General features: G+C 53.6%; 1 protein-coding gene across 1 annotated transcript in view; it reads left to right on the top strand.

Moving 5' to 3' along the window:
• Positions 1 to 20,887, top strand: part of LOC147097133 (serine/threonine-protein phosphatase 6 regulatory ankyrin repeat subunit C-like) — a 107,496-nt gene that overhangs the window by 12,046 nt on the left and 74,563 nt on the right. The window contains exons 6-11 of the mRNA XM_085972531.1: positions 514 to 625; positions 1,441 to 1,512; positions 9,664 to 9,865; positions 14,136 to 14,223; positions 16,883 to 17,000; positions 17,277 to 17,496. Coding sequence (XP_085828657.1) covers positions 514 to 625; positions 1,441 to 1,512; positions 9,664 to 9,865; positions 14,136 to 14,223; positions 16,883 to 17,000; positions 17,277 to 17,496 — 812 coding nt within the window. The remainder of the gene's footprint in view (positions 1 to 513; positions 626 to 1,440; positions 1,513 to 9,663; positions 9,866 to 14,135; positions 14,224 to 16,882; positions 17,001 to 17,276; positions 17,497 to 20,887) is intronic.

Genomic DNA, 20,887 nt, shown 5'->3' with positions numbered 1-20,887 from the left:
CCAATCAACCTATCCCGCACATCTTTGGACTGTGGGAGGAAACCGGAGCACCCGGAGGAAACCCACGCAAACACGGGGAGAATGTGCAAACTCCACACAGACAGTCACCCGAGGCCGGATTCGAACCCGGGTCCCTGGCGCTGTGAGGCAACAGTGCTAACCACTATGCCACCGTGCTGAGAGATGTGATGAGCAAAGTTCCCTGTAAGTTGCGCGGCGCTCCAGGGATCCTGCACAGCCCACTTTTAAATAGAAAAAAATGACAGGGGACATTGGTGATAAGGGACTATGGGCTAAAAATTCGGTGGCGCCGCGTTTGGGGCGCCAAGCTCGCCTGGGCGCCGGAAGTCCCGCCTCGGACGGAGCAGGGAGCGCCAGCCCGATATTCAGTTTGAGCGCCCCAAGAGGGACGCCGGCAGCGGCGCCCTCGCAGCGGTCCTCCCGCCTCGATGCAGACGTCTGCCGCGCGCTTTCCGTGGGCGGAATTGTAACGCTGACCCTTCGCCTTTCCAGCTGTCTGGAGTACTTGCTGGACAACGGTGCAGACCCGTCGATTCAGGACAAGCAAGGCTACAGTGCAATACACTACGCAGCCGCACACGGGAACAAGCAGAACCTGGAACTGGTCAGTACGGCAAAAAACCTTGCGTTTATATCGCGCCTTTTAACGTAGCAGAACGTCCCCTGTCGCCGCCTCGAACAAAAGTTTGACGCCGAACCACTGGGGGAGATAGTAGGACGGGTGACCAAAAGCCTGGTCAAAGAGGTCGGTTTTAAGGAGCGTCTTGGAGGTCAGAGGCGGAGAGGTGTAGGGAGGGGATTCCAGAGCTCGGGGCCCAGGCGAGAGATGGAGAGGGGCGAGGAGGCCGTGAAGGGATTTGAAAACCAGAATTTTGAAATCGAGGCGTTGCCGAATGGGGGGAGCCAATGTAGGTCAGCGAGCACAGTGGGGGGGTGATGGGTGAACGGGACACGGTGGCGGGCAGCAGCGTTTTGGGTGAGCTGAAGTTTACGGAGGGTGGCAGGTGGGATTTCGGCCAGGAGAGCGTTGGGAATAGTCGAGTCTGGACGGTAATACAAACATGGATGAGGGTTTCAGCAGCGGATGAGCTGAGGCAGGGGGCGGAGACGGGCGATGTTCCGGAGGTGGAAGCAGGCGGCTTTGACGAGGGGGAGGATGTGAGGTTGGCGGAAGCTCAGCTCGGGGGGGTCGAGGTTGCAAACGGTCTGGTTCGGCCTCGAGGAAGGTGGCCAGGGAACAGAGTTTGCGGCAGGGGACTGACTCCTCACCCATCCCTCTGTGTCCGCCCGGCTTCCAGACGCTTAGCTGCTCGTCGCTTCTTCCCTCAACCGCCCCCCCCCCACAAAGCTTGGCTTTTAGCTGTTGTTGCACCCGAAGGAAATGAACTAAAAGGTTGCCTTGTAATACTGCTTCCACAGCTCATCGAGGCGACGGCTGACTCCCTAAACGAAGCGGACAGTGTAATCCCAGTGAGCCCCTTGCACTTGGCTGTAAGTACATCGTTTTTACGAAACGCATTATTTAACTCTTTCGGAGAGCCGGCACAGGCAGGACGGGCCGAATGGCCGACCTCCTGCGCACTGCGCGATTCTACCAAACGGCCTAAATGCCAGTGTGTCGATGTCTTAATTCGTTGTTCCTGCTTTTGAACGGTGACGGGGGGGGGGAACGGGGTGGTGGATTGCAGAGTTTGGCGAGTTTCACTCCTCACTAAAGGTGGTGATTTGCGCTGGGGTACGGCTGCGGTGCCGAGAGGAGCCTTTAGCCCAGCAAACATCTGGCCTGTCAAGTATTTTGCTTTTGCTCTTGTACAAGTGTCAACAGCAACTCGCACTTATACGCCGCCTTGAATGTAGTGAAACATCCCAAGGTGTTCCACAGGAGCGTGAGCAAACAAAATCCGACACCGAGCCGCATGAGATATTAGGACAGGTGACCAAAAGCTCGGTCAGAGAGGTAGGTTTTAAGGAGGAGAGAGAGAGGCGGAGAGGTTTAGGGAGGGAATTCCAGAGCTTAGGGCCCAGGCGGCTGAAGGCGCGGCCGCCAATGGTGAAGCGATGGAAATCGGGGGGGGGGTGTGCAAGAGGCAAGAATTGGAGGAGCGCAGAGATCTCGGAGGATTGTAGGGGCTGGAGGAGGTTACAGAGATGGGGAGGGTTGTAGGGGGCTGGAGGAGGTTACAGAGATCGGGAGTGTTGTAGGGGGCTGGAGAAGGTTACAGAGATAGGGAGGGTTGTTGGGGGCTGGAGGAGGTTACAGAGATAGGGAGGGTTGTAGGGGGCTGGAGGAGGTTACAGAGATAGGGAGGGTTGTAGGGGCTGGAGGAGGTTACAGAGATCGGGAGTGTTGAAGGGGGCTGGAGGAGGTTACAAGAGATAGGGAGGGTTGTAGGGGGCTGGAGGAGGTTACAGAGATAGGGAGGGTTGTAGGGGGCTGGAGGAGGTTACAGAGATAGGGAGGGTTGCAGGGGGCTGGAGGAGGTTACAGAGATAGGGAGGGTTGCAGGGGCTGGAGGAGGTTGCAGAGATAGGGAGGGTTGTAGGGGGCTGGAGGAGGTTACAGAGATCGGGAGTGTTGAAGGGGGCTGGAGGAGGTTACAAGAGATAGGGAGGGTTGTAGGGGACTGGAGGAGGTTACAGAGATAGGGAGGGTTGTAGGGGGCTGGAGGAGGTTACAGAGATAGGGAGGGTTGTAGGGGGCTGGAGGAGGTTACAGAGATCGGGAGTGTTGAAGGGGGCTTGAGGAGGTTACAAGAGATAGGGAGGGTTGTAGGGGGCTGGAGGAGGTTACCGAGATAGGGAGGGTTGTAGGGGGCTGGAGGAGGTTACAGAGATAGGGAGGGTTGTAGGGGGCTGGAGGAGGTTACAGAGATAGGGAGGGTTGTAGGGGCTGGAGGAGGTTGCAGAGATAGGGAGGGTTGTAGGGGGCTGGAGGAGATTACAGAGATAGGGAGGGTTGTCGGGGCTGGAGGAGGTTACAGAGATAGGGAGGGTTGTAGGGGCTGGAGGAGGTTACAGAGATGGGGAGGGTTGTAGGGGGCTGGAGGAGGTTACAGAGATAGGGAGGGTTGTAGGAGGCTGGAGGAGGTTACAGAGATAGGGAGGGTTGTAGGCTGGAGGAGGTTACAGAGATAGGGAGGGTTGTAGGGGCTGGAGGAGGTTGCAGAGATAGGGTTGTAGGGGCTGGAGGAGGTTACAGAGATAGGGAGGGTTGTAGGGGCTGGAGGAGGTTACAGAGATAGGGAGGGTTGTAGGGGCAGGAGGAGGTTACAGAGATAGGGAGGGTTGTAGGGGGCTGGAGGAGGTTACAGAGATAGGGAGGGTTGTAGGGGCTGGAGGAGGTTACAGAGATAGGGAGGGTTGTCGCAGCTGGAGGAGGTTACAGAGATAGGGAGGGTTGTCGGGGCTGGAGGAGGTTACAGAGATAGGGAGGGTTGTAGGGGCTGGAGGAGTTTACAGAGATAGGGAGGGTTGTAGGGGCTGGAGGAGGTTACAGAGATAGGGAGGGTTGTAGGGGGCTGGAGGAGGTTACAGAGATAGGGAGGGTTGTAGGGGCTGGAGGAGGTTACAGAGATATGGAGGGTTGTAGGGGCTGGAGGAGGTTACAGAGATAGGGAGGGTTGTAGGGGGCTGGAGGAGATTGCAGAGATAGGGAGGGTTGTAGAGGCTGGAGGAGGTTACAGAGATAGGGAGGGTTGTAGAGGCTGGAGGAGGTTACAGAGATAGGGAGGGTTGTAGGGGCTGGAGGAGGTTACAGAGATAGGGAGGGTTGTAGGGGGCTGGAGGAGGTTTCAGAGATAGGGAGGGTTGTAGAGGCTGGAGGAGGTTACAGAGATAGGGAGGGTTGTAGGGGCTGGAGGAGGTTACAGAGATAGGGAGGGTTGTTGGGGCTGGAGGAGGTTACAGAGATAGGGAGGGTTGTAGGGGGCTGGAGGAGGTTACAGAGATAGTGAGGGGTGTAGGGGCTGGAGGAGGTTACAGAGATAGGGAGGGTTGCAGGGGCTGGAGGAGGTTACAGAGATAGGGAGGGTTGTAGGGGGCTGGAGGAGGTTACAGAGATAGTGAGGGGTGTCGGGGCTGGAGGAGGTTACAGAGATAGGGAGGGTTGTAGGGGCTGGAGGAGGTTACAGAGATAGGGAGGGGTGTAGGGGGCTGGAGATGGTTACAGAGATAGGGAGGGTTGTTGGGGGCTGGAGGAGGTTACAGAGACAGGGAGGGTTGTTGGGGGCTGGAGGAGGTTACAGAGACCGGGAGGGGTGTAGGGGGCTGGAGGTGGTTACAGAGATAGGGAGGGTTGTTGGGGGCTGGAGGAGGTTACAGAGATAGGGAGGGTTGTTGGGGGCTGGAGGAGGTTACAGAGACAGGGAGGGTTGTTGGGGGCTGGAGGAGGTTGCAGAGATAGGGAGGGATTTGAAAACAAGGCTGAGAATTTTGAACTTGCGGCGTTGCCGGACAGGAAGCCAGTGCAGGTCAGCGAGCACAGGTTGGGGTGATGGGTGAAAGGGACTCGGTGCGAGTTAGGACACGGGGCAGCAGGGTTTTGGATGACCTCAAAGTGGGAATAAGTGTGCCGAGCCGCAGCAACCTGGAAGGTTCCAGGTTCCATCCCGGGGGGTTGCTCAAATCAGCCGGAGTATTGGGCGGGCTTGGGTAGGGGAGGGATTCAGCCAGGATTCCCCGCTCCTGATCGCTGTCCAGTGACCCCCCACCCCTTGCTGCTAATGGCCGCATGTGTAGACACTGGGCGAGGAGAGTCATAGAGTTATACAGCACAGAAAGAGGCCCTTTGGCCCATCGTGTCCGCGCCGGCCATCAAGCCCTGTCTATTCTACAGGAAACTCTTTTTTATCCGGGACCGGCATAGTGCCGGTTTATCAAACTCCGGATTACAGAGAGGTATAGTTAAAAGGTACGAGAGCTCCGTACGCAGCAACAAATCCAGGCTTCCCTGTTGCTTAGCAACAGCTGCAGGAACCCCAGCCACAGACCAAGCGTCCCTGTTGCTTAGCAACAAGTGCAGAAACCCCCGATTACACAGCCACGGATCCAGGAACGACCACTAATATGAAGAAAACTTAACCTGCTCCTGAATTATGCCGGTTAACCGGGATTTCCGGTTGTTTGGGTGCCGGTAAATCGAGAGTTTTCTGTAATCCCATTTTCTAGCACTTGGTCCGTAGCCTTGTATGCTATGGCATTTCAAGTGCTCACCTAAATGCTTCTTGAATGATGTGAGGGTTCCTGCCTCCACAACCCTTTCAGGCAGTGAGTTCCACATTCCAACCACCCTCTGGGTAAAAAAGTTTTTCCTCAAATCCCCTCTAAACCTCCTGCCCCTTACCTTGAAACTATGCCCCCTGGTTATTGACCCCTCTACTAAGGGGAAAAGTTCCTTTCTATCTACCCTATGCCCCATATCATTTTGTACACCTCAATCAGGTCCCCCCTCAGCCTTCTCTGCTCTAAGGAAAACAATCCCAGCCTGTCCAGTCTCTCTTCATAGCTGAAGCGCTCCAGCCCAGGTAACATCCTGGTGAATCTCCTCTGCACCCTCTCTAATGCAATCACATCCTTCCTATAGTGTGGCGACCAGAACTGCACGCAGTATTCCAGCTGTGGCCTAACTCGCGTTTTGTACAGCTCCATCATAACCTCCCTGCTCTTATATTCTATGCCTCGGCTAATGAAGGCAAGTATTCCATATGCCTTTTTAACCACCTTATCTACCTGTCCTGCTGCCTTCAGGGATCTATGTACATGCACACCAAGGTCCCTCTGATCCTCTGTCCTTCCTAGGGTCCTACCTAGGAAGGAGAGGTTCGGGCTGGGCGGAGGGCTTCCTGGGGGAAAGGTACTGGAGGGTGGAGATGGAGCTGTACCCAGCAAGGAGTCTCCTCCTTCAGAAAAGGTGGTGAGAGATTGAGGGTGCAGGGCGGGGGGTGCGAGGGAGGCACCACTGCTCCAGTCGAGGCTGTAGCACATCGCACGAAGAATCCCACCAGCGTTAAAATGAGCCCACCTGATTTGAGGGATAAACCGAGGCTCCAAAGGTTAGCTTATGAGGAAAGGTGACTGTTGGTGAAAAATGGATTCACTCGAGTCTGTCTTAAAGTAGAAGTACACAGTTTATTAACAGAACGTTCTGGGAGAAGAACCATAGACCCCGGGGTCTAGTGATAAGCTTCTCACCGTTAGTGATATAAAACTTCTTCTATACAGGCAAAACACTACACACAAATGTGTTCATCCAATTATGTTCCCCCAGCAACAATTCTCTTGTCCTCATTCAATTACGTTCCCCCAGCAATAAGGTATTGAAACTTCTTTTATACATTATAGCAAAATATTACACACAGGTGTCTTCAATCAATCATGCTCCCCCAGCAACAATTCCCCTGTCCTCACAGGAATGATATGGAACCTTCTAGAACTTTGGGCGGTTTTTAATACAGGTAGACTATCCTTTATCCGCACTTCCGAAAACCAAAAACCGAAAGTTTTTTCGTGGAGCGTAAGTCGTGCATACAACGTGACCCGAGTGGCGCCAAACATGACAGGAGTGGTCTGGGAGCTCTGCCTTTCCCTGTGAGCAGGGCAGAGGGTCACAGAGTTCCCTCCTGGGTAGGAGATTGCAGGCCGAGCCGGGCAGTGTGAAGGAGGTACCGGGAGAGCGAACCCAACAATACAGCGGCCCGTCCGATAGTCTTTTCTTCCCCCCCACGCCCCCCCCCCCCGGACCTGATTTGCGGGCCAGCTTAGTGTAGGAGTCAGTCGATATCCGGCTTTCCCACAACTGGCGGCGGCAGTCGAGCCCCAGACCCCCGCTCAGTCAAGGAATTCAGATACGGAGCAGGGGGAGCCGGAAACCTCGATCTAACGGCAGAAATCAGCAGCTGTTTTGTTCATTTTTTTTTTTCTTCCCCTAGCATTTTTTTGAAACAGTCAGGCTGTGGAAAGAGTCTCTGTAGCTTAGCAACAGCTTCAGAGAGGCTTCCAAGGCAGGGCCCGAGTGTTTACAAGCTGAGCAACAGTGTTTGTTGTCAGAAAACCTTATGAAATCCAAAAACCGAAGCACGGCTGGTCCCAAGGTTTTCGGATAAAGGATAGTCTACCTGTAGTTAATTACAAAAATGGGTAGTTTTGCAGCTAACAATTACTCATCAATACACACAATTTTGATTCATCGACTTTGCATTATAGAATAGTAGAATTACATTAATACATCCAAAGGGCTTCCAGCAAATAGTTTGCAGAAGGCTGCACCGCTGAATAATTGTGAAATATTTAGAGTTTCCCACATTCAATAACTGTTCAACAATAATGTCAAGCGCAATGGTTTTAATGGGAGCAGACACAAACAGTTAATTCCTGCCCCGTCTCAAGCTGAGTTTGTTTAGTCTTGTGCCCATGTTTCTTATTTACAAGTTCACTTCTTACAATACATTCTTTAACTCTTTATGTTGCTGCTTTAAGCTATATAATTTTCACCCTAACAGTGACCCAATAGGCAGTGACTAGTGCGGTACCGCAAGGATCGGTCCTAGGACCCCAGCTGTTCACAATATATATTAATGATCTGGACGAGGGAATTGGATGTAATATCTCCAAATTTGCAGACGACACAAAGCTGGGCGGGAGGGTAAGCTGCGAGGAGGATGTCCGGAAACTCCAGTATGCTTTGGATAGGTTGGGTGATTGGGCAGAAACATGGCAAATGCACTAAAATGTGGATAAATGTGAGGTTATCCACTTTGGTGGCAAAAACAGGAAGGCAGATTATTATTTGAATGGCAATAGATTGGGAGAAGGGAAAGTGCAAAGAGACCTGGGGGTCCTTGTGCACCAGTCGCTGAAGGTAAGCATGCAGGTGCAGCAGGCGGTTAAGAAGGCAAATGGTATGTTGGCCTTCGTAGCAAGAGGGTTCGAGTACAGGAACAGGGATGTCTTGCTGCAGTTGTACAGGGCCTTGGTGAGACCACACCTTGAGTATTGTGTGCAGTTTTGGTCGCCTTAACTGAGGAAGGATGTTCTTGCCATGGAGGGAGTGCAGCGAAGATTCACCAGGCTGATACCTGGGATGGCAGGAATGACGTATGAGGAGAGATTGTGTCGATTGGGCTTATACTCACTGGAGTTTAGAAGATTGAGAGGGGATCTCATCGAAACCTATAAAATTCTGTCAGGTCGGGACAGACTAGATGCAGGAAGGATGTTTCTGATGGCCGGGGAGTCCAGAACCAGGGGTCACAGTCTAAGGATAAGGGGGAAGCCATTTAGGACTGAAATGAGGAGGAATTTCTTCACCCAGAGAGTGGTGAACCTGTGGAATTCTCTGCCACAGAGGGCGGTGGAGGCCAGTTCATTAAATATATTCAAGAAAAAGTTGGATATATTTCTTGAGGCTAAAGGGATCAAGGGATATGGGGAGAAAGCAGGGACAGGGTACTGAGTTTGGATGATCAGCCATGATCTCAGTGAATGGCGGAGCAGGCTCGAGGGGCCGAATGGCCTACTCCTGCTCCTATCTTCTATGTTTCTATGGGAGGTTTTGATGGAGTAGAGAGAGAGAAAAACTGTTTCCCTCTCGCGGTCTGGGTCAATAGCCAGAGGTCACAGATTGAAAATCCTTGGCAGAAGATCGAGAGGGGGGAGATGAGGGGAAATGTTTTCACTCATGGTTGCCGGGATCGGGATTCCAAGGGTCACGTTACGAGGAGAGATTACACAAACTAGCGTTGTACTCCCGAGAATTTCAAAGGTCAAGGGGGCGAGCTGATCGAAGTTTTCAAGGTATTAAGGGGAACGGATAAGGTAGAGAGAGAGAGAGAGAAACTATTTCCGCTGGTTGTGAATTCTAGGACGAGGAGGCGTAATCTAAAAATTAGAGCCAGACCTTTCAGGAATGAAATTGGGAAACGCTTCCAAAAGCTAAGGCTGGTAGAAGTTTGGAACTCTCTTCCGCAAACGGCAATTGATGCTGGGGGGGTCAATTGTTAATTTTAAATCTGAGATTGATAGATTTCTGTTAAGCAAAGGTGTTAAGGGATACGGGGCATAGGCAGGTAGATGGAGTTAGGTCACAGATCATCCATGATCTCATTGAATGGGGAAGCATGCTCAAGGGGCTGATTGGCCTCCTCCTGTTCCTAATATAATAGGCTAGAGGGGCTGAATGGCCTCCTCCTGTTCCTAATGTAACAGACTCGAGGGGGCTGAATGGCCTCCTCATGTTCCTAATGTAACAGGCTCGAGGGGCTGAATGGCCTCCTCCTGTTCCTAATGTAACAGGCTCGAGGGGGCTGAATGGCCTCCTCCTGTTCCTAATGTAACAGGTTCGAGGGGGCTGAACGGCCTCCTCCTTTTCCTAATGTAACAGACTCGAGGGGGCTGAATGGCCTCCTCATGTTCCTAATGTAACAGGCTCGAGGGGCTGAATGGCCTCCTCCTGTTCCTAATGTAACAGGTTCGAGGGGGGCTGAATGGCCTCCTCCTGTTCCTAATGTAACAGGCTCGAGGGGGGCTGAACGGCCACCTGCTGTTCCTATGGAAGGGGAAAAAAATCATGCGTCGAGTGTCTGGGGGGGGGGGGGTGGTGAAGGAAAACCGCTTCCTTTGATCCTGAAACCTTTCTTTCCTCTGCAGGCCTACAACGGCCACCATGATGCCCTGAAAGTACTGGTGGAAACCCTGGTGAATCTGGATGCGAGAGATCGCAGCGGACGTACGCCACTGTACGTGGCGGCTCAGAGAGGGCACACAGACTGCGTGGAGATCCTGACCAGGCACGGGGCCTCCATTCTGGTCAAGGACCGGCTAACCAAAGGAACCGCGATTCACGTTGCAGGTACGGCAGATGCAACAGGCCTCTTTGGGGGCGGGGGGGAGACTCTGTCGCACCTGCGGGTGAAATTTAAACCGGTGTGTGCGCTCGCCAACCCTGTCACATCCCGACTCTCTCCGTCACTCTCCCCGTGCTAGAAACACTCCTATCGGCAGAACGCTCCCTGCCATTCAAAGGCTGCTGGGGTCCTCGCAGGGCTCAGGGCCATTTGTGCTTCTTGGTCATGCCTGTCCTATAAATATATTGCATTGATTTAGTAGTTTACAGATTGTTGCACTGCCCGAACTGAAAGATCAAGACGTGAGACATGTACAGGTATTCCGTAGCCACGTCTCTACTCAATTCCGAGTGGGCACCAAACTGCCCTGATTTGGTATTAAGTTTTTAAACTCTGGGTAGAATAGCCAGAGGATGGCTGGTGTGGGTAACGGAAACATGTCACACTGGCACAGTAGAGGGAGCTTTACTCTGTATCTAACCCCGTGCTGTACCTGCCCTGGGAGTGTTTGATGGGGACAGTGTAGAGGGAGCTTTACTCTGTATCTAACCCGTGCTGTACCTGCCCTGGGAGTGTTTGATGGGACAGTGTAGAGGGAGCTTTACTCTGTATCTAACCCGTGCTGTACCTGCCCTGGGAGTGTTTGATGGGACAGTGTAGAGGGAGCTTTACTCTGTATCTAACCCCGTGCTGTACCTGCCCTGGGAGTGTTTGATGGGACAGTGTAGAGGGAGCTTTACTCTGTATCTAACCCGTGCTGTACCTGCCCTGGGAGTGTTTGATGGGACAGTGTAGAGGGAGCTTTACTCTGTATCTAACCCGTGCTGTACCTGCCCTGGGAGTGTTTGATGGGACAGTGTAGAGGGAGCTTTACTCTGTATCTAACCTGTGCTGTACCTGCCCTGGGAGTGTTTGATGGGACAGTGTAGAGGGAGCTTTACTCTGTATCTAACCTGTGCTGTACCTGCCCTGGGAGTGTTTGATGGGACAGTGTAGAGGGAGCTTTACTCTGTATCTAACCCGTGCTGTACCTGCCCTGGGAGTGTTTGATGGGGACAGTGTAGAGGGAGTTTTACTCTGTATCTAACCCGTGCTGTACCTGCCCTGGGAGTGCTTGATGGGACAGTGTAGAGGGAGCTTTACTCTGTATCTAACCCATGCTGTACCTGCCCTGAGAGTGTTTGATGGGGACAGTGTAGAGGGAGCTTTACTCTGTATCTAACCCATGCTGTACCTGCCCTGGGAGTGTTTGATGGGACAGTGTAGAGGGAGCTTTACTCTGTATCTAACCCATGCTGTACCTGCCCTGAGAGTGTTTGATGGGACAGTGTAGAGGGAGCTTTACTCTGTATCTAACCCCGTGCTGTACCTGCCCTGGGAGTGTTTGATGGGACAGTGTAGAGGGAGCTTTACTCTGTATCTAACCCGTGCTGTACCTGCCCTGGGAGTGTTTGATGGGACAGTGTAGAGGGAGCTTTACTCTGTATCTAACCCGTGCTGTACCTGCCCTGGGAGTGTTTGATGGGACAGTGTAGAGGGAGCTTTACTCTGTATCTAACCCGTGCTGTACCTGCCCTGGGAGTGTTTGATGGGACAGTGTAGAGGGAGCTTTGCTCTGTATCTAACCCCGTGCTGTACCTGCCCTGGGAGTGTTTGATGGGACAGTGTAGAGGGAGCTTTACTCTGTATCTAACCCGTGCTGTACCTGCCCTGGGAGTGTTTGATGGGACAGTGTAGAGGGAGCTTTACTCTGTATCTAACCCGTGCTGTCCCTGCCCCGGGAGTGTTTGATGGGGACAGTGTAGAGGGAGCTTTACTCTGTATCTAACCCCGTGCTGTACCTGCCCTGGGAGTGTTTGATGGGACAGTGTAGAGGGAGCTTTACTCTGTATCTAACCCGTGCTGTACCTGCCCTGGGAGTGTTTGATGGGACAGTGTAGAGGGAGCTTTACTCTGTGTCTAACCCGTGCTGTACCTGCCCTGGGAGTGTTTGATGGGACAGTGTAGAGGGAGCTTTACTCTGTATCTAACCCGTGCTGTACCTGCCCCGGGAGTGTTTGATGGGACAGTGTAGAGGGAGCTTTACTCTGTATCTAACCCCGTGCTGTACCTGCCCTGGGAGTGTTTGATGGGACAGTGTAGAGGGACCTTTACTCTGTATCTAACCCGTGCTGTACCTGCCCTGGGAGTGTTTGATGGGACAGTGTAGAGGGAGCTTTACTCTGTATCTAACCTGTGCTGTACCTGCCCTGGGAGTGTTTGATGGGACAGTGTAGAGGGAGCTTTACTCTGTATCTAACCCCGTGCTGTACCTGCCTTGGGAGTGTTTGATGGGGACAGTGCAGAGGGAGCTTTACTCTGTATCTAACCCGTGCTGTACCTGCCCTGGGAGTGTTTGATGGGACAGTGCAGCGGGAGCTTTACTCTGTATCTAACCCCGTGCTGTACCTGCCCTGGGAGTGTTTGCTGGGGGCAGTGTAGAGGGAGCTTTACTCTGTATCTAACCCCGTGCTGTACCTGCCCTGGGAGTGTTTGCTGGGACAGTGTAGAGGGAGCTTTACTCTGTATCTAACCCCGTGCTGTACCTGCCCTGGGAGTGTTTGATGGGACAGTGTAGAGGGAGCTTTACTCTGTATCTAACCCGTGCTGTACCTGCCCTGGGAGTGTTTGATGGGACAGTGTAGAGGGAGCTTTACTCTGTATCTAACCCCGTGCTGTACCTGCCCTGGGAGTGTTTGATGGGACAGTGTAGAGGGAGCTTTACTCTGTATCTAACCCGTGCTGTACCTGCCCTGGGAGTGTTTGCTGGGGACAGTGTAGAGGGAGCTTTACTCTGTATCTAACCCCGTGCTGTACCTGCCCTGGGAGTGTTTGATGGGACAGTGTGGAGGACGCTTTACTCTGTATCTAACCCCGTGCTGTACCTGCCCTGGGAGTGTTTGATGGGACAGTGTAGAGGGAGCTTTACTCTGTATCTAACCCCGTGCTGTACCTGCCCTGGGAGTGTTTGCTGACACTGAAATGGAAGCTTTTTCTTCTGGGGTAAAAGTTCACTTGACGGCCGGGTTTTGAGTTGGAATGTATGCATGGGGTGTGTAGAGTGGGTTTATTGGTTTCTATCTTCCTGTGGTGCATTCTGAGCTGGATGGTATCCCCATGGCCCGAGTATCCTCCGCCGTTGTTAAACTCAATTTGAAAATTCCCACTCTCCTCTCCTGTAACGTACTTTGTCAACGTGGTTTTTTTTCCCCCCTTTTTATTTGAAAAGTTTTTTTTCACCGATTGCTCTCCTCGGCCACACTTCTACAGCGCTTGGGGCACGGCGTGAGTCGTGGCTGTCCTGCCTTGTTCGGGTGTTTTCCGGGACGGTGAGTGCCTCCGGCTTGTTCCAGTGCGGGGAGCTTCGCAGCGGTTTAACCTGTACGGTTTAGCCGTGGACTTCCAACCGCTGGAACATAAGAAATAAGAGCCATTCGGCCCCTCGAGCCTGCTCCGCCATTCAATGAGATCATGGCTGATCATCGACCTTGACTCCACTTTCCTGGCCGATCCCCATATCCCTCGATTCCCCTAGAGTCCAAAAATCTATCGATCTCAGCCTTGAATATACGCAAAGACTCAACATTCACAGCCCTCTGGGGCAGAGAATTCCAAAGATTCACAACCCTCAGTGAAGAAATTCCTCCTCATCTCAGTCCTAAATGGCCGACCCCTTATCCTGAGACTGTGACCCCTGGTTCTAGACTCTCCAGCCAGGGGGGAAACAGCCTCTCAGCATCTACCCTGTCAATCCCCCTCAGAATCTTGCATGTTTCAATGAGATCACCTCTCATTCTTCTAAACCCCAGAGAGTACAGGCCCATTCTACACAATCTCTCCTCATAGGGACATCCCTCTCCTCCCAGGAATCAATCTTGAGAACCTTCGTTGCACCGCCTCCGAGGTTCGTGGTTTAACCTGTACGGTATAAACCGTGGATTGCAGCCAGTCGCGGTTTAACCTGTACGGTATAAACCGTGGATTCCAGCCAGTCGCGGTTTAACCTCTACGGTATAAACCGTGGGTTCCGTCCAGTAACTCTGCGTTCTCCCTGCTATTTCCTGTAGCTTGTTCTGGGCCTGCTGAGTGACGTTACTGGGCGCGTGTGGGCTCTGTAAATGTTTTGTTTATTAAAAAAATAAATAATTGAATTACGCCTTCCTTTCCGGCTTTGTTCACACTCCTTTTCTCTCCCTTTCTCTTTCTCTCTCTCTCTCTCTCTCCGTCATTGTATAGCTGCAAATGGCCGCACTGACTGTTTGCACTTGTTGACCAACAGCGCGGAGAATGCAGAAGTACTGGACACGATGGACGCCCAAGGACAGTAAGTCGGCCGCTCGCCTGTCGCTTCTGCTTAGCCTAGCCATTAAAACAGACCCCCTTCATTAATGTCACACCCGTCTGTGCGAAGGAACATCGGAGCAGGAGGAGGCCATTCAGCCCCTCGAGCCTGTACCGCCATTCGATGAGATCAGGGCTGATCGGTGACCTGACTCCATGTACCCGCCTTGGGCCCAGATCCCTTCTTACCTTTGGTTAACAAAAATCTATCAATCTCCGATTTAAAATTAACAATTGACCCCCCCCCCCCCCCGCCGCAGCATCATTTGCCGTTTGTGCAAACTTCTACCACCCTTTGTGACATGAGTCAGTCATTCATGAAGGAAAGACTTATGAAATAATACTGAGCGGCCTACGGGTGGCGCTGCCCAGGGAAGAGTATAAATACTTGGGCACGGGCCCAGCTTGCGCAGGACATTCTTAACAGGAACTAGTGAAGGACACAACTAGACCTCCATGTTGTAAAACAGTTGATTAAAGCTTTGTTTAACGCTTAGACCAAGTGCCGAATAGTTTTCTTGCGTCACTTTGTGTGTAGAAGTGTTAATTAACTTCTCTCCCGTCAGGTCTGGCTCTAATTTTTAGACTATGCCCCCTAGTCCTAGATTCACCAACCAGCGGAAATAGTTTCTCTCTCTCCACCCTGTCGGTTCCCCTTAATATCTTGAAAATTTCGATCAAATCACCCCCTTAATCTTCTAAATTCTAGGGAATACAACCCCAGTTTGTGTAATCTCTCCTCGTAATTTAAACCCTGGAGTCCGGGTATCATTCTGGTAAACCTACACTGCACCCCGTCCGAGGCCAGTATATCCTTCCCCAAGGCCAGGTGATCATGACCCGATTCCCTTCCTTCCTCGAGGCAGCAGTCCTAGTCGCACGCGCGTGTGACGTTACGCCAAACTTTTATAAATCGCTGGTTAGGCCCCAGCTGCTGGAGTATTGTGTCCCCATTCTGGACACCGCACTTTAGGAAGGAAGTCGAGGGCTTGGGATAGGGTGCAGAGGAGGTTTGCCAGGATGGTACCAGGGGTGTGGAGAGACTGGAGAAGCTGGGGTTGTTCTCCTTAGAGCAGAGAAGGTTAAGGGGGAGATTGACCAGAATGGTACCAGGGGATGAGGGACTTCAGTGACGTGGAGAAGCTGGGGTTGTTCTCCTTAGAGCAGAGACGGTTACGGGGGAGATTTACGAGAGGGGTTTTGATAGAGTAGACAAGGTAAAATTGGATGTATCCCGTCCCAGGATGAATGATCTTTCCTCTCCCTGCAGTTTTATTTACCCTGATGTTTTAGCGAGAAGTTGACTGAGCCTTGGGCAAGTTAGATACAAGAAAGAAAAGAAAAACTTAAATATATGTAGCGTCTTTCATGACCTCAGGACGTCCCAAAGCGCTTTTCAGCCAGTGAAGTACTTTTTGAAATGTGGTCACTGTTGGAATGTAGGAAACGCGGCAGCCAATTTGTGCACAGCAAGGTCCCATAAACAGCCATGAGATAATGACCAGATAATTGATTTTTATGATGTTGGTTAAGGGGTAAATATAGGCCCCAGGGCACCGGGGAGAACTCTCCTGCTCCTCTTCGAAATAGTGCCACAGGATCTTTTACGTCCACCCGAGAGGGCAGACGAGCCCTCGGTTTAACATCTCTCACAAAAGATGGCCCCTCCGACAGTGCGGCGCTCCCTCAGCGCTGCCCCTCCGACAGTGCGGCGCTCCCTCAGCGCCGCCCCTCCGACAGTGCGGCGCTCCCTCAGCGCCGACCCTCCGACAGTGCGGCGCTCCCTCAGCGCCGACCCTCCGACAGTGCGGCGCTCCCTCAGCGCCGCCCCTCCGACAGTGCGGCGCTCCCTCAGCGCCGTCCCTCCGACAGTGCGGCGCTCCCTCAGCGCCGTCCCTCCGACAGTGCGGCGCTCCCTCAGCGCCGTCCCTCCGACAGTGCGGCGCTCCCTCAGCGCCGTCCCTCCGACAGTGCGGCGCTCCCTCAGCGCCGTCCCTCCGACAGTGCGGCGCTCCCTCAGCGCCGTCCCTCCGACAGTGCGGCGCTCCCTCAGCGCCGTCCCTCCGACAGTGCGGCGCTCCCTCAGCGCCGTCCCTCCGACAGTGCGGCGCTCCCTCAGCGCCGTCCCTCCGACAGTGCGGCGCTCCCTCAGCGCCGTCCCTCCGACAGTGCGGCGCTCCCTCAGCGCCGTCCCTCCGACAGTGCGGCGCTCCCTCAGCGCCGCCCCTCCGACAGTGCGGCGCTCCCTCAGCGCCGCCCCTCCGACAGTGCGGCGCTCCCTCAGCGCCGCCCCTCCGACAGTGCGGCGCTCCCTCAGCGCCGCCCCTCCGACAGTGCGGCGCTCCCTCAGCGCCGCCCCTCTGACAGTGCGGCGCTCCCTCAGCGCCGCCCCTCCGACAGTGCGGCGCTCCCTCAGCGCTGCACTGGGAATGTCAACCTAGATTATGCACTCAAGTTTCTGGGATGAGACTTGAACCCACAACCTTCTGACGAGCAGTGAGCTGCGTGGGTTTTGAAACCGCCCTGCCGATGGCCAGATTTTGCTGGGGGGGGGTGGGGAGGCGTGTTAAGCTCTTGTGCCACAGGCGATCCCAGGCTGCCTGCCGGCTGATTTACTTTCTCTCTCTCTCTGCACTCCTCAGGACTCCAGTGATGCTGGCCGTTACCAATGGGCACATAGACTGCATACACCTACTGCTGGAGAAAGGAGCCACGACCGATGCTGCTGATAAAAGGGGGCGGACGGCCCTACACCGAGGGGTAAGTCCGAGATGCTGGTGACACTGCGCTATAGTGACTGTGGGGGGGGTGGGGGAGAGAGAGAGAGTGGCCGCCGTCACTCCTGAGAATAAGCTGCGTTTGGTGGGGGTTGCATGCGGGTAGGGGTTGCGTGTGCGTCGGGGGGGGGGGGGGGGGGGTGCGTGTCGGGTATGGTGGGACCAGTCGGGCTCGTACAGTTCGGAGCCGGGGCTGTCACCCGCCGGTTCCTAATGTCTTTGTTCCCACCCGTGTTCCCCCCCCCCCCCCCCAATCCAGGCGGTCCAGGGATGTGAGGAATGCGTCGCAGCTCTACTCGACCACCAGGCGTTCGTCTTGTGCCGAGACGTCAAAGGTCGCACGCCCTTGCACTTTGCCGCAGCCTGCGGGCACGCCAGCATCCTGGGGATCTTGTTGCAGGCAGCACTTTCCATGGATCCTTTGGATTCCCTGCAGGACTATTGTGGCTACACACCTTTACACTGGGGCTGTTATAAAGGTGAGGCGGTGGGACAGCGACATTCGCTTTTACACTGGGGCTGTTATAAAGGTGAGGCGGTGGGACAACGACATTCGCTTTTACACTGGGGGCTGTTATAAAGGTGAGGCGGTGGGACAGCGACATTCGCTTTTACACTGGGGCTGTTATAAAGGTGAGGCGGTGGGACAGCGACATTCGCTTTTACACTGGGGCTGTTATAAAGGTGAGGCGGTGGGACAGCGACATTCGCTTTTACACTGGGGCTGTTATAAAGGTGAGGCGGTGGGACAGCGACATTCGCTTTTACACTGGGGCTGTTATAAAGGTGAGGCGGTGGGACAGCGACATTCGCTTTTACACTGGGGCTGTTATAAAGGTGAGGCGGTGGGACAGCGACATTCGCTTTTACACTGGGGCTGTTATAAAGGTGAGGCGGTGGGACAGCGACATTCGCTTTTACACTGGGGCTGTTATAAAGGTGAGGCGGTGGGACAACGACATTCGCTTTTACACTGGGGCTGTTATAAAGGTGAGGCGGTGGGACAGCGACATTCGCTTTTACACTGGGGCTGTTATAAAGGTGAGGCGGTGGGACAACGACATTCGCTTTTACACTGGGGCTGTTATAAAAGTGAGGCAGTGGGACAGCGACATTCGCTTTTACACTGGGGCTGTTATAAAAGTGAGGCAGTGGGACAGTGAGACTCGCTTTTACACTGGGGCTGTTATAAAGGTGAGGCGGTGGGACAACGACATTCGCTTTTACACTGGGGCTGTTGTGAAAGTGAGGCGGTGGGACAACGACATTCGCTTTTACACTGGGGCTGTTATAAAAGTGAGGCAGTGGGACAGCGACATTCGCTTTTACACTGGGGCTGTTATAAAAGTGAGGCGGTGGGACAGCGACATTCGCTTTTACACTGGGGCTGTTATAAAAGTGAGGCAGTGGGACAGTGAGACTCGCTTTTACACTGGGGCTGTTATAAAGGTGAGGCGGTGGGACAACGACATTCGCTTTTACACTGGGGCTGTTATAAAAGTGAGGCAGTGGGACAGTGAGACTCGCTTTTACACTGGGGCTGTTATAAAGGTGAGGCGGTGGGACAACGACATTCGCTTTTACACTGGGGCTGTTATAAAAGTGAGGCAGTGGGACAGTGAGACTCGCTTTTACACTGGGGCTGTTATAAAGGTGAGGCGGTGGGACAACGACATTCGCTTTTACACTGGGGCTGTTATAAAGGTGAGGCGGTGGGACAACGACATTCGCTTTTACACTGGGGCTGTTATAAAGGTGAGGCAGTGGGACAGCGACATTCGCTTTTACACTGGGGCTGTTATAAAAGTGAGGCAGTGGGACAGTGAGACTCGCTTTTACACTGGGGCTGTTATAAAGGTGAGGCGGTGGGACAACGACATTCGCTTTTACACTGGGGCTGTTATAAAAGTGAGGCAGTGGGACAGTGAGACTCGCTTTTACACTGGGGCTGTTATAAAGGTGAGGCGGTGGGACAACGACATTCGCTTTTACACTGGGGGCTGTTATGAAAGTGAGGCAGTGGGACACACAGAGCCTCCTTCTTAGGCAGTCCCTCGGAACCGAGGATGACTTGCTTCCACAGTAAAAATGAGTTTTCAGGTGACTGGTGAGTCCAATGCGGGACCTACAGTCTCTGTCACAGGTGGGGCAGACGGTGGTTGAAGGGGCGGGTGGGCGGGGTGCTTGGGTTGACGAGCGCTGCTCCCGGCGAAGAGACTCGAGGTGTTCGGCGCCTCCCCGGATGCTTCTCCACCGCTTTGTGCGAACTTGGGCCAGGGATTCCCAGGTGTCGGTGGGGGGATGTTGCACTTTTTCCAAGGAGGCTTTGAGGGTGTCCTTGAAGCGTTTCCTCTGCCCACCTGGGGCTCTCTTGCCGTGCCGGAGCTCCGAGTAGACCGCTTGTTTTGGGAGTCTCGTATCGGGCATGCGGACAATGTGACCCGTCCATCGGAGCTGATCGAGCGCGGTCAGAGCTTCGATGCTGGGGATGTTGGCCTGAGCGAGAACACTGCGCCTATCCTGCCAATGGATACCTTCACATTGGGGACTGTTATAAAGGTGAGGCAGTGAGACACACACACAGACTCACTTTTACACTGGGGACTGTTATAAAGGTGAGGCAGTGGGACACACAGAGATACTCACCTTTGCACGAGCTCTCATTTCTGAATTGTCGGGTCGGTCGGGAGTTTGATTTTTTTTTTCTAATTCGTTTTTTATGTGATGTGGGCGTCGCTGGCGAGGCCGGCATTTATTGCGCTTCCCCAGTCACCCCTGGAGAAGGTGGTGGTGAGCCGCCTTCTTGAACCGCTGCAGTCCGTGTGGTGAAGGTACTCCCACAGCGCTGTTAGGGAGGGAGTTCCAGGATTTTGACCCAGCGACGATGAAGGAACGGCCGATATATTTCCAAGTCAGGATGGTGTGTGTGACTTGGAGGGGAACTTGGAGGTGGTGGTGTTCCCACGCGCCTGCTGCCCTTGTCCTTCTCGGTGGAATAGGTCGTGGGTTTGGGAGGTGCACAGTCCAGACTGTTGTTACACTGTGATCAGTGTTTCCTCGAGTGCAGTCACCGCAAAGGTCCCGCGCAGGCCGCTCACTGGCCTTTACGCTGTAAATCTTCTTAGGCAGTCCCTCGGAACCGAGGATGACTCGCTTCCACATTAAAAATGAGTTCCCAGGTGACGGATGAGTCCAGTGCGGGACCTACAGTCTCTGTCACAGGTGGGGCAGACGGTGGTTGAAGGGGCGGGCGGGTGGGGTGCTTGGGTTGACGTGCGCTGGGCTTCCGCTTGCTCCCGGCGAAGAGACTCGAGGTGTTGGACGCCTTCCCGGATGCTTCTCCTCCACCGTGTGCGGTCTTGGGTTTACACTGTAAATACCGCGCATGAGCAGACATTTAAAAGAGTTTAGAAGAATGAGAGGGGATCTCATCGAAACTTATAAAATTCTAACAGGACTAGACAGACTTGATGCAGGAAGGATGTTCCCGATGGCGGGGGAGTCCAGAACCAGGGGTCACAGTCTAAGGATAAGGGGGAAGCCATTTAGGACAGAGATGAGGAGGAATTTCTTCACCCAGAGAGTGGTGAACCTGTGGAATTCTCTACCGCAGAAGGCAGTTGAGGCCAATTCATTAAATATATTCAAGAAGGAGTTAGATATATTTCTTAAGGCTAAAGGGATCAAGGGATATGGGGAGAAGGCAGGGACAGGGTACTGAATTTGGATGATCAGCCATGATCTCATTGAATGGCGGAACAGGCTCGAGGGGCCGAATGGCCGACTCCTGCTCCTATCTTCTGTGTTACCAAAGGGGTCTGCTCATTAAAAAGAAGCAGGCCGCGCAGAACAAAGCTTAGCTCACAGGCA

This window comes from Somniosus microcephalus, chromosome 33, assembly GCF_052327205.1.
Source record: "Somniosus microcephalus isolate GS21.2 chromosome 33, FLI_Smic_1.0, whole genome shotgun sequence".
Classification (NCBI taxonomy): Eukaryota; Metazoa; Chordata; class Chondrichthyes; order Squaliformes; family Somniosidae; genus Somniosus; species Somniosus microcephalus.
The sequence above is the reverse complement of the archived record's forward strand: the minus strand, read 5'-3'. Positions and strand labels throughout refer to the sequence as shown.